This window comes from Pyrus communis, chromosome 16 (genome assembly GCF_041283825.1).
Source record: "Pyrus communis isolate YQ-2024b chromosome 16, ASM4128382v1, whole genome shotgun sequence".
Taxonomy (NCBI): Eukaryota; Viridiplantae; Streptophyta; class Magnoliopsida; order Rosales; family Rosaceae; genus Pyrus; species Pyrus communis.
This window is the reverse complement of record NC_142580.1, coordinates 761,442-775,105: the sequence shown is the minus strand read 5'-3', so window position 1 is coordinate 775,105 and position 13,664 is coordinate 761,442. Positions and strand designations below refer to the sequence as shown.

The window sequence follows — 13,664 nt, the reverse complement described above, 5'->3', positions numbered from 1 at the left end:
ATAAAATAGTAGTTACTCTGAATTCATCGTTAATAAATATCCACCGTAAAAAATCATCAGTCCGAGGTATTTCCAGTCGTTCGGTGAGGCGATTATTTGACAAATCGGCGCTTACGTCCAAGAGCAAAATCGCCAGGCATTATTTGTCCGTGACAGAACGAAACGTGACCGACAGTGATCGTGTCGTTCAACTTCAATCATCTTCTCAGAGTATATAAAGCGCGCAACTACTTTTTTTCAACAGCAAAAGCCGCTCGCGAGTCTTTACCACTAGTATGCTGCTGCTTATTGCTTAATCAGAAGTCAAAAGCTGAAAGCTTTAAGCTTTTTAAGCTGGGACTGAAACAGGAAGTCAAATTTTGGTGGATATTAAGTAGAGCTTTTGAGATTGGAGAAATGGCGACGGTGACGGCATGGCAGTTACCGTACAGAATCTTGGCGGTGGAGGAAGAAGAAGATAGCTCGTCGGACCCGACGAACGCGGTGGCGTTCGTGGGGTTGTGTTTGGTGTTAGGAATCGCCAGCAGGCATCTGTTGCGTGGTACCAGAGTTCCCTACACTGTCGCTCTGCTCATCCTTGGCATTGGCCTCGGCTCCATAGGTCTCTCTCTCACTCTCCTCCATTTATTCTTGTTGTTATTATTATTATTATTTTAATGATTGGGTTTCATATAATATTAACTGGAGCTAGTTATCAAACTTCGTATTTTTGCTGATTTCAGTGATTTGAATCTTAAAAATGAACAAAAAAAGTTAGGAGCTTGTTTATATGAATATATATGGTGGATCCGCGGCAGTATTGTGTCTACACAATTTCTGACACATGTGGAGTTCACTGTCGTAATTTCAATGATCTGAACTCTTTATCTGTAGAACATCGTTCATGGATCATTTTCGCAAAAATCACTAAAACATTCATTTGTAGTGAAGAAAATGGACGAATACGATTCTACAAAGATACCCTAAACACTTTAATCCAACGGTTAGATGGTTTTAGATTTGAGTGATTTTTTGGTAGACATGATCTCTGAGGAAATACCTAAATGATAGCTTGTTTGGATTGTTAAAATACATTACGAAGTGGGTCCCACAAAAACGTGTGTTAAAAGTTGTGTAAAAAGAGTGGTGCCACGGATCCGTCCCTTATGTTTATATATCAAAATTCAGTGGTTTTAGGGTGATTTGTGGGGGCAAGGATTAAGAAAATCAGCAGCAGCATCTCAACAGTGAGGTTTCTAAGAATAGAAATAGGAACGGAATATAAGGAGGAATAAATGAACAACAACCATGAAATTGTAGTGAGACACAATTTCAGATGGTGGGATGATATGATACTCTCTGGCCTCTGCTTTATGTCTTTGTTAGGAGTTAATTGTTTGTTTTAATTAATATTTGCTAATTAAAGGTTGATAAACATGTAGAATATGGCACACATCATCAATTGGGGAGGATTGGAGACGGAATTCGAATTTGTAAGTTCCAGCTTTACATCTTTGCTGACATAGCAATTGCAATACCGATTATAGGCTTTGGATCCTTGTGGTGTTTTGACTTGGAGGGCTTTCTACCGTGGTGCAGGGGCAAATATTGATCCTTCACTTCTATTGGCTGTTTTTCTGCCTGCCCTTCTTTTTGAGAGTTCGTTTTCTATGGAGGTGCACCAAATAAAGGTCACTTTTCTTCCTCACATATTCTAATCGTGCAGTTTAAAAAATTAGAGTTTATATAGTTTTTAATTTTGTTCTTCCTTTACCATGCTGTTGTTCTGCATATTCACAATCCTGGAAAGTATGAAACATATATACAGCAATAAGACCAGCAAACTTTACTTTGGTGCAATTCTAACCTGTAGCTTTCTGCAAAGTCACTGGTTGACATGAAATTGTCCCGGATATGAAACGAACCGGCAAAATTTTCTATTTTTCGTGCAGAGGTGTATGGTACAAATGCTCATACTAGCTGGTCCGGGTGTTCTAATGTCAACCTTTGTCCTTGGATCTGCTTTGAAGGTATCCTAAACTTTGCTAATTAGACTATATGTTGGAGTTATATAATTATATTGTCATATTCAACTGCAGCTCACTTTTCCTTATGACTGGAGTTGGAAAACATCACTGTTGCTTGGGGGGCTTCTTAGCGCTACTGATCCTGTGGCTGTTGTTGCTCTGTTAAAAGAGCTTGGTGCTAGCAAAAAATTGAGTACAATAATTGAAGGAGAATCCTTGATGAATGACGGGTATAGATTTTTAGTGACCTAACACTATCTCAAGTTAGATAATCCATTCTCTACTATCCAATATTTAGTGTAGGTGAACCATGGGTGGTTCATATGTATGAATTGTTGTGCTGTTGTTTTTTACAACATTTGTGTAAATTATGCCTTTCGTATTTTCTCTTATCTGAATGTGTTTAATTTCGTCCAGGACAGCAATTGTGGTGTATCAGCTATTTTATCAAATGGTCCTTGGAAAGAGCTATGACTGGGCCGCCATAATTAAATTTCTATCTCAAGTTACATTTGGAGCGTATGTCTTCCATATTTCTTTGAGTAGAGATGGCAGATTTGTTTCACATGTTAACTCTTTTATCGTTCCAGTGTAGGCATTGGTCTTGCTTTTGGCATAGTATCTGTACTTTGGCTCGGCTTCATTTTCAACGACACCGTGATAGAGATCACACTAACACTTGCTGTCAGCTATGTTGCTTACTTCACTGTATGTTCCTTTCCAAAATTGGATGCTTCATCATATGATTATTATTCCAAATTGCTTGTTGTCATGTCAATAGATATGTATGAATTGGTGCAAAATTCTTAAGACTGAAACCTGTCATAGAACTGCTATAGATAGTTCTGCAATTACTTTTACATGTGACCGGGAAGTTGTCTACTTGCATGTATGATCCTTTCCAAATTTATGTAAAATATTCTTTTGATGTCTCTTTTATCCCAAAAAACAATCAAGGATTGTTAACAATAAACCATGTCTCTTATGGTTTCTACTAGCGTAAAGAAGGTTGATGTATTCCACTTAACATATTATAATGCATTTCACTTATCTGGAAAAATATGTGATCATTAGTTGCCTGTTTTGTGTATGAAACAACTGAGATATTTTATTCGGGTGCCACAGGCTCAAGAGGGTGCAGACGTGTCCGGTGTCTTGACGGTGATGACTTTAGGAATGTAAGCTGAATTTCCCGATAACATCTCATTTCTCACTGGTGAATGCATTTATCCTAGGGAACTTTAACGAAAAGCTTTCAGTACTGTTCACTTTAACGAAAAACCATATTTTTACACTAAAAAGTCAATTCTGGTACTATTCACTTTACCCTTTATTTTGTCATTTTCGTTAAAACTCAAAGTTTTCAAGCCCTTTTCATTAGTTTTCCCTTTATCCTAATGTTTTAATCTGTGGACAGGTTTTATGCTGCAGTTGCAAGGACAGCTTTTAAGGGTGAAAGCCAACAAAGTTTACATCATTTCTGGTATATCGTGTGGTTGTAGTTATCACTTTAAACTAAGGCTGGCTGTTTGATTAAACAAAGGTCCAATTCATGAGTAAATTCATCATATAGTTAATAATCTCTAAAACATAAAGATACAGCAAATGTGTGAATAGTTTGATAAAAAAAATCTCTCTTGAATCTACTCTTCATGAAATTTTAATTGCTCGTACTCTATGCATCTTGCACAGGGAAATGGTTGCTTATATTGCTAATACCTTAGTTTTCATCTTGAGGTAAGTGCATAATCCATCGCTCTTTAGTTGTATTTTGTTTTGTGACAATAACAAAATGGAAAACAAAACACATATTTTCTGTTTTTCTTTTCAGTGGAGTTGTTATTGCTGAAGGCGTTCTTAGTGGTGAAAATATTTTTAATCACGGTAATCCTTACTTTTCAAACATGGAGATATGCATTTATGTACTCATTTTTGCATTCATAAATATATGTACTCGCTTGGTCATAACTGAGCACACGCACACACATACACAGGCAGATCAGGTGTGGACTCTTCCAAAGCACAAAGGCCGAACAATAGATCTTAGCACTGTTGCATATTTTTGTTGTTTCACACCGTATATCTTTGACATTCTTCATAAGTAGCTCCTTAACTTTGTGGATTTACCTTCTAAATATTTATTTTTCTTGTAATATGTTCTTACAGATAATTTTTCAACTTTGTTTGCTGATTACTATATTCTTATCGTTCAATATAGATTACATACATTAAGAATGAAGAATGAAAGAAGAAAACGAAAACTATCTTTTGGGTGGTTAACATTTTAGTGGATTATCTGTTAGTTATTTTATATGGAGTGCAAATGGAGGCCCAAATGAGTTAGGGGTGAGGATCGAAGACCAGGAAGTAGCAAAGAGCGTTCGCTTTCGCTACCTACGATCTATCTTGCAAAAGAATGGAGAATTAGATGGAGACCTCAACCATAGAATACAAGCTGGATGAATGAAGTTGAAGAGTGCATCCGACGTGTTGTGTGACCGTCATATGCCACTGAAGCTCAAGGGAAAATTTTATGGGAAAACAATAAGGCCGACGATACTGTATGACACAGAATGTTGGACGGTTAAGCATCAACACATACATAAAATGGGTGTAGCAGAGATGAGGATGCTTCGTTGGATGTGTGGGCACGCAAGAAAGGATAAGATTAGGAATGGGGATATCCGAGGTAAAGTAGAAGTAGCCGAAATTGAAGGAAGGATGAGAGAAAATTCGTTACGGTAGTTTGGACATGTGCAACGAAGGCCTACTAACACTCTGGTTAGAAGATGCGATTACGGGACAGAGGTCCAAGGCCGAAGGGGTAGAGGAAGACTTTGGAAGAGACTATAAGAAAAGACTTAGAGTGCTTGGATCTAACGGAGGACATGACACGTAACCGAGCGCAATGGCGTTCTAGGATTCATATAGCCAGCCTCATTTAGTGCGATAAGACTTTATTGTTGTTGATCTGTTAGTTCTTTTATGACTGGTTCTATCTAACTCTTTGCAACTCTAATTCTTTTTGTTTCAGGAAAATCTTGGTCGTACCTCATTCTTCTCTATGTTTATGTACAAGTTTCCCGGTTCATAGTTGTTGCTGTTTCATTTCCCCTTCTCCGGTATTTTGGATATGGTTTGGACTGGAAAGAGGCTATAATCCTTATATGGTCAGGTCTGCGAGGGGCTGTAGCATTGTCACTTTCACTGTCAGTGAAGGCAAGTTGTTAATTACAAACTGTTGTTTATGCAAAGCAAAATTTAACTTTTATACCTTGTGGTTAAAATTCAATCTCTACTGTCTGTTAATTTCTTAACTTTTTCCTTTTGAAGTTGGACGGTGCATCATAAACTTTTCCGTTCTCAATAAACCAGCTGCTAAACCTCCATTTTTTGAGTTTGTGAAGGAAATGTTTCACTCACACATCTAACTGTTTGCTGTGTCAAAAGTGATTATTGTAGTCTACATGCAAGTAGTTTTTAGTGCATAATCTGACAAAAGGAAGCATCTTACATTTGAAAAGATATTCCCCCCATCCCAACCCACCCCCCACCAAAAAAACCTTTGAAAGTTTTACGTTCATATTGCTTGTTTGTGCGTATTCATTTCATAGTATTTTCCTTTTATTTTTTTTCCTTCTGAATACCCATGATTTTCATGGCTTCTAATTGATTTACCTTTATTCTTGTAGCAAACTAGTGACAGCTCTTCACTTATCAGTTCTGACACAGGAGTCCTTGTACGTATCTGAAGCATGAGCGCACACTTTCTTCTGTTTCATTGTATAGTGTGATAGATTTGCAAACAGACTAATTAATTTATTCTTGGACACCGCTTGAGATACTTATTTAAGCAATCTGTGTAAACCTTTGCAGTTTGTTTTCTTCACTGGCGGAATTGTCTTCTTGACACTAGTTGTGAACGGTTCCACCACACAATTCATTTTACGCCTTCTAGATCTGGACAAGATATCAGCAGCTAAGGTGAGGTTTAACTGTCCTTCAAAATATACAACTACATTGTCCTTGTAGACCTATGGTACTGCTTTACGTTTCCCTTTCTTTGTTTCAGGATTATAATTTTAAGTAATTCCTCAACATTTCATACAGCTATTAATCCATTTGAACACAAATAATAATTGTCGAGATTAGTTAGAGGAGGTCTATGCTCGAGCACTTGTTATGAGAATTTTCTTCCGTGTATGCATTTGGTTTAGAATGTGTGGGCACACGAGAAAGGATAAGATTAGGAATGAAGATATTCAAGGTAAAGTAGGAGTAGCCGAAATTGAAGGAAAGATGAGAGAAAATCGATTACGGTGGTTTGAACATGTGAAACAAAGGCCCATTGACGCTCCGGTAAGAAGATGCGATTACGGGATAGAAGTTCAGGGCTGAAAGGGTAAAGGAAGACCTAGGAAGACTTTGGAAGAGACTCTAACAAAAGACTTAGAGTATTTGGATCTAACGGAAGACGTGGCACAGAACCGAGCGCAATGGCGTTCTAGGATTCATACAGCTGAACCCCACTTAGTGGGAAAAGGCTTTGTTGTTATTGTTGTTGTTGTATGCGTTCGGTTTATATCTATATCTTTGTTTGTTGCAGAGGCGCGTGCTGGAGTACACAAAATATGAAATGTTGAACAAAGCATTAGAGACTTTTGGTGATCTTGGAGATGATGAGGAGTTGGGGCCTGCTGACTGGCTCACTGTGAAAAGATATATTGCAAGCTTAAATGATGTTGATACCGAACCTGTACACCCTCACGATGCATCAGAAAGTGAAAATAGTAATAATCCGCACGTTACACATTTGAAGGACATACGTGAACGTCTTTTGAATGGTAAATTTAGCAGTGTTTATATTTCAGTCCCAGTAACTTAAGCTTAGGCATTTGTTACGTTGCATATTTCTGAAACGTAAAACTAAAATGCTTAAAGATACTGGTGTCAAAGTTAAAGGTTGCTATATCTAACTGTGGCCTCATTTGCTAATACAAAAAGACCATTTTAAATCAGGAGTCCAAGCTGCTTACTGGAACATGCTTGATGAGGGAAGGATTACACAATCTTCTGCAAATATTTTGATGCAATCAGTAGATGAAGCGATTGACTTGGTTTCACGTGAGCCTTTATGTGACTGGAATGGTTTAAAAGCTCATGTTCATTTCCCAAATTACTACAAGTTCCTTCAAACTAGCGTTTTCCCTCAGAAATTGGTAACCTATTTCACCGTGGAAAGGCTGGAATCTGCATGTTACATTTGTGCTTCCTTTCTCCGTGCCCATAGAATTGCAAGGCAGGAACTTCATGATTTTATAGGTTAGTTAATACCTTTTGTGATTGTTGTTGTAATGTAAGAACGGAAATTGTTTTGGTTATTATCTTATTGTAGTAGCCCTATATTTTGAAAAATATGTAATTGATCTTCATGTGCTTATTTATTCAGGTGATAGTGAAGTTGCTTCTGTCGTCATTAATGAAAGTGAGGCAGAAGGAGAAGAAGCAAAAAAGTTTCTGGAAGATGTTCGTGTCACATTTCCTCAGGTTCTGCGTGTTGTAAAAACAAGACAAGTAACATACTCAGTTCTAAACCATTTAATTGAATATCTCCAAAACCTAGAGAAGGTTGGCATATTGGAAGAAAAGGAGATGCTTCATCTTCATGACGCAGTCCAGGTGCGTGTTGGTGATTTTTTGTGTCGTATAATTATTTAGTGTGTGCCTCACTCATTGACGATAATAGATTTTGTTGTTATTTTGGTTTCATGCAGACTGATTTGAAAAAGCTTCTAAGGAATCCCCCATTAGTAAAGATCCCAAAAATAAATGATCTGATTAGTCTCAATCCTCTAATGGGGGCCCTTCCGCCTTCAGTTCGTGAACCACTTGAAGGTTCTACCAAGGAAACAATGAAATTGCGTGGTGTGACGCTTTACAGGGAGGGATCCAAGCCTACTGGTATTTGGCTTCTTTCAACTGGGGTAGTCAAGGTAATTAAAAGTTCGATGCTACGACATTTTCTGTTTTTCCTCACGGATAATATCATGGATGAGAATTATTTGTGGCAGTGGACAAGTAAGAGCATAAAAAACAAGCACTCGCTGCATCCAACCTTCACTCACGGGAGTACTTTGGGCCTGTATGAAGTGCTAACTGGAAAGCCCTACATTTGTGACATGATCACCGATTCTGTGGTTCTCTGCTTTTGCATTGAAATTCATAAGATACATTCAATGCTCCGGTCCGATCCCTCAGTAGAAGACTTCCTCTGGCAGGTATTCTTTTACTAAAAATTTCTACTTTGTAATGCCGGGCAAGTGAAAAGATAATATGATGATATGAATTTTGGAAAGGATTATGGATTTATAATGATGTAACTGATTTTATTTAATTCCATTTTGTTTTTAGGAAAGTTCTATTGCTCTTTTGAAACTTTTCCTTCCACAAATATTTGAGAAAATGACAATGCAAGATTTGAGAATTCTTGTTGCGGAAAGGTCAGTGATGACGATTTACCTAAGGGGCGAATCTTTTGAAATTCCGTACCGTTCCATTGGATTTCTGTTAGAGGGTTTCGTTAAAATCCAAGGTGTCCAAGAAGAACTGATCACATCACCTGCACCTCTATTCCCCTCACATGGTTACCAGAGCTTCCAGAATCTGGAAACAGCAGGTGATATCAAACTTCTATTTCAAAAGATACTTGTCGGAACTAGTTTCATTCTTGCATAAACCACTTCTGCATCGTTAATGCTAATCAGTTTTGCTGCTAATTGATCACAGGCACCAGGGTAGCCAGTTTTTCTCATAAAGGATCCAACTATCTTGTTGAAACAAGATCGAGAGTGATTATATTCGACATCGCAGCATTTGAATCTGACAGTGCTCTGATTAGGCGCTCACCCTCGTTTATATCAAATGCAGTTGATCATCCTCATAGGTCTCTTACTAGAGAGCATAGTGGTCTTATGAGTTGGCCTGAGCAAGTTTTCAAAGCAAAGCAGCAAAAGCAGAACCCCGAAGGGATTGACCGACAAAACAACAACTTGTCTGCGAGGGCTATGCAGTTAAGCGTTTACGGCAGTTTGGTAAGCTCAGTTTCTTGATGTTCTTTAGTACTTGGGATTTGATTGTGGTTTTATCTTTTGGTTCAAGCTAACTTATTTTCTCATGTTGTGCAAACAAGGTGAATGTGAATCTGAGGAGGCGTGCTCGAAGTTTTCCGAGAAGTGGTCCGGTTAATCCATCACACACCGTGTCATATCCAAGCATGCCATCATATCAAGGCCGTTCACACAATGTGTCATATCCGAATATTCCATCATATCACCACCGTCCACTGGTTTCAGTCAGATCAGAAGGGGCAACAACTGTGAGAAAGAACCTTGAAGTGAGAAAATTCACAGGCCAAACAAATCCTCCAGGGCAGCAAAGTACAGACCCAAATAAGAGCCATGTGGTAGAGGATTCGAGTGATGAATCGGGTGGTGAAGATGATGTAATTGTGAGAATCGATTCCCCAAGTACGCTTTCTTTTCCCCAGGCTCCTTGAATGTTTATCTCATGATTCCGAAAACCACGATTGTAATGTTTGATTCACTATCGTTCCAAGTATCAAAACAAAGCGTCTCTGTAATTTTTTTTTTGTTGGATCTTAGAGATCTTATACGTGACGTCAACCATCAATCGATTGTAGAAATGAATAATTAAAGTTTGCATATATTTCGATTCGCTCCCCGCTCCTCCTGTGGAGGGTTGAGATGAAGAATTACACTTACGTCTGTAATAATTTGGCAGATGCTCAATCTTGTACATGAAACTTCTGCTCGTCACATCCAGAAAAAATATTTCTTTCAACGTTCTACCTGTGAGGACTGAAAATTAGCCTTCCTCTTTAACCTCGTAAAGCATTCCAACCTCGAAACGCCGAGGCAGAGGCACCCCGAAAGCAGGCAGGGAAAACCGACAGTTAACTTGCTGAACTTCACAATCCAGCACTCCTTGCTGCTTCCAAATAGATCTCTCTTCTCGGACCTCTCAAGGATCAAATGGAAGACGTCCTGAGGTGCTCTGTAGATGTGCCTGCAAGATATTAGTAACTTGACTAACAAAATCGTCTCCCTCGAGGTTTAGGGGATCTGCATAGCCATACTGAATAACGCACCCATAAACTCCTTTCAGGCCGAGTTTTGTGACGACAATCCTCTCATGATGGGCAACCTCCGGAACCAAAAGGTATCGAAGAGTAGTTAACATAGTGACCTGGTGAAGGGATTACATGTTTTTATCATGGTGTCAAAGAATCGGAGTGAGGCCGTCTTAAATGTTGATGTACAAGGAGCACAATCCAGGAACCCTTTGAACCAACCACACAAGACGAAGGCGAGGATAAAGGATATGGCAAACGGAATCCATCCATCTTCTGCGATCTTCGTGAAGACTGCACTCACGTAAGCACTTTCCATCGCGAAGAATACGCACAAGTGAAGAGCAACCAGCACCGGTGGTGTTCTCCATATTATGATCATTACCAGTGTCAGTAATATTGTGGTGATGAGCATGACTAGATTCACAACAACGCCCGAGAAAAAGGGTGTCGAGATATATATATATAGACAAACGCATATATAGGTTATCTTATACGTATATATTTATTCCCACCTTATTGTTGTCTACATAATAGAGCCGTCCATAATGCGAGGCTGATTGAGACGATGACCACTGGCGGCAGAATCGACGACAACAGAAACCTCAGACGCAGTCACCGGCGTCGAGTGCAGTGGTTGATCCATTAAAACACCACCACCGCTGACGCACCGTCGCCAAGTCCCCAGCTCACTCAGAGCCTCCCCGAGTCTTAACAACTCGGATTCCGAGTCCGAGCGACAAGCTGGAGAAGGAGGACTAATTCCCCTTCAATTTTTTACTTCAATTTTTTGTTGCAAGGTCGCAATTTTTTCTTCATATCTGCAATTTTTTCATCGTTGCTAGGCCCTCCTGCTGATTGCTGAGAGCATGTCTGCTTCTTAATTTACGCTTGTTTTTATGTGACGTGAATGAATTCGTTTCATTCATAAATATTAAAAGTACTCCTGGATATCAAGCACTTACTATCAAGTAAAAGCTAGTCGTCAGTCAGTCAGGTTGAGACAGTAAGGTCGTTTAGGCTTGCCATAAACAAGTATCATAGATGATGGCGAACGAGGCACTTGTAACTGATAGCACTGGACTTGCTTACTCGAATTAGTTTTACTAACTATTCTCAAAGAGAATGTGCTCATGCAAGGAATAATGGACTTACATCACAATATCTTTTTCTTCCTCATTCTGATTTTGGTTTTCGTATCACGGACCTTGGTTCGCGCTTTATGGCATTTCCAGTATAAAAAAAAAAATCCAATCCTGCAAAGGATTGTTCATGGAACTACTGTCGAGATTCTTCGGACCATACTTGAATACATGGAGGTGACAACAAAAGGGATAAGAATAAAGTGAGGTAGTAGATTGGAAAGGGGTGCATTGGTGGTCTTTGAGGAGTTGGGTTTATGTGATCATCTTGACTTTTTTTCAACTTCAAGGGATGGAGTTCCAAATCATGAACAACTTCATTTGATTAGATTTATGACCTAGATGCATTTATCATTACCTGATTTATTTAACAGTTAAGATTCAACGCTACTAAATCTTCCAAAATCTATATAAATTATGTAGAAATCTATATAATCTTATGAAATCGATTACTTATCAAAATCTAGTAAAATCTTCTCAAATCCAAGTTACTGTACCCCAAAGTCTTAAGTTTGCCAACGTCCCTGTGACTTCCAATTTGCAACACGTGATCTGCTGGACCTCTAAATGGGTGGGGCCCACTCATCATTCGGCCTGTTCAGTCCTTTTGCATGCATGTTTGTTTTTGCATTTACGTTGGGTTCAATCGAAAGACTAAACATGTAATACACGACAAGGATTTGTATAAGACCGCCAGGTACATTTGTCACGGTTGTCTTGTGCTAATAAAATAGGAAACACGTAACGTAGTTTTGTATGTGTTGTGTAAGTGATTCTAATTACAAACATTGAGCACACATGTCATTGTTCTCCTCTCAGACATAGGGGTGGGCACGGTGCGGTTCGGTGCGGTTCCACCCTTAAATTGGAACCGGAACCGAAATATATTAACAGTTTAATTCGATGCGGTTCCACTTAAATTTATGACTAGAACATTACGGTTCGGTCTACACCGGTTCCGATTCGGTTCTTGCCGGTTTACGGTTCCTAATAATAAATTATTTGAACACCAAATCATTATGCATTCAAATACATCTTCTAAAACTGATTACATAAAGTTGCATACAACACATCTTTTTTAATGCAAATGTCTTTGGTAGTGGCACCAAGTCAACAAAAAGAGACAACTAAAATACATATGCACTGGTCAATCAGTCAACAAACAAAAAAAATGATGAAACAAATTGCAAGTTTTCAGACTTCAGAGAGCAAGCAAGAAGCAGCAGCTCCTGTACACAATTTTCAACCTATTTTTCAACCTATTATACCATGACATGTGTGTGTATATATATTTTATTTATTTATTATTAATAAAACGGTTCGGTTCGGTTCTGCTGGTTCTTGGTCATTCGAAACCGAAACCGGAACCGGTTTGAACGGTTCGATTTGGTTTTTCACTCAAAGTTGACTTTTCCGGTCAACACGGTTTTTTTCTTACGGTTCGATGCGGTTTTGCGGTTTTTATGCCCACCCTACTCAAACACAAGCTATTGAAGTAAGGCAACTGGTTGAGACAAAATAGGAAATGACAAGTGATTGAAAGATATGGGAATCTAAAAAAGAGCTTAATACCTTCTCAAGTTAAGTAAAAGTTAAACATCGCTAGACCAACTGATTACGTGTGAAAAGTTATCCATCTAACCCGTCAATATTCATATGTGGATTTCAATACCATATATAATCAATAATAAATACGAAGTTAAAAGGATTTAAACTTCAAAAAAGGAAAGCCAACCAATTGATCCATCATATCATACTTCTGGGAGAGATCGGGATACCTTATCTTCCAAACTCAATATTTTTTTTTAACAAATAATATTATCAAAAGGGTGGGGCGCGGAAGAGTGAGCTAAACCTCACAATAAGCTAGCAATAATGATGGGATGAGATTGTAATTTTGTAAAATATATGGGAATATATTTATGATTTGAAATTTTCATTAAATGAACACTAATTACAATGCTTTGAGAAAACACACTTTTTTAGAAATATGGTAAACTCTGCTTCAGCGTTTCTATGCTTTTGACCGCAGTTTAAAAAAAAAGTGTTAACTATTGTTAATGACAGTAGAAAAGTGTTTTTTTTTTTGTTTTACCAAATACATTAATGTTCCAGATTTTTTAATATGCTGTTTTTTTAAAACACCACAATCTCAATCTAGCCCTAACTGCGCTGAATCAGTATATGGGTAAAGATCCTTGAACGATATGAGTGTCATGATGAACATGATGTTCGGCTGTCTGAGTGTCGAACTCTAAAATGCATATGCGTGTAACTGCTCATAGAAAACGTCACTTTGATGGGGAAGCTGATGACGTGACGTGACATGTTTTGACGAAAATATTGGAGACTGTTCATGATGGCCAA

General features: G+C 38.4%; 1 protein-coding gene across 2 annotated transcripts; it reads left to right on the top strand.

Moving 5' to 3' along the window:
• Positions 1-238: 238 nt before the first annotated feature.
• LOC137731995 (sodium/hydrogen exchanger 8) lies at positions 239-9,645 on the top strand. 2 transcript variants are annotated; one of them, XM_068471269.2, is made up of 22 exons: positions 239-601; positions 1,422-1,472; positions 1,579-1,670; positions 1,932-2,009; positions 2,079-2,236; positions 2,424-2,525; positions 2,597-2,714; positions 3,132-3,184; positions 3,424-3,489; positions 3,699-3,743; positions 3,838-3,890; positions 5,041-5,225; positions 5,699-5,746; positions 5,883-5,990; positions 6,613-6,850; positions 7,026-7,328; positions 7,456-7,685; positions 7,781-7,999; positions 8,078-8,284; positions 8,418-8,682; positions 8,793-9,097; positions 9,196-9,645. In XM_068471269.2, the coding sequence occupies exons 1-22, from the start codon at positions 397-399 to the stop codon at positions 9,559-9,561; spliced, it is 3,495 nt and encodes a 1,164-aa protein (XP_068327370.2). In that variant the 5' UTR covers positions 239-396; the 3' UTR covers positions 9,562-9,645. The 2 variants fall into 2 exon arrangements, with proteins under 2 accessions (XP_068327370.2, XP_068327371.2); XM_068471270.2 differs by having other exon boundaries at positions 244-601; positions 2,429-2,525.
• Positions 9,646-13,664: the final 4,019 nt, after the last annotated feature.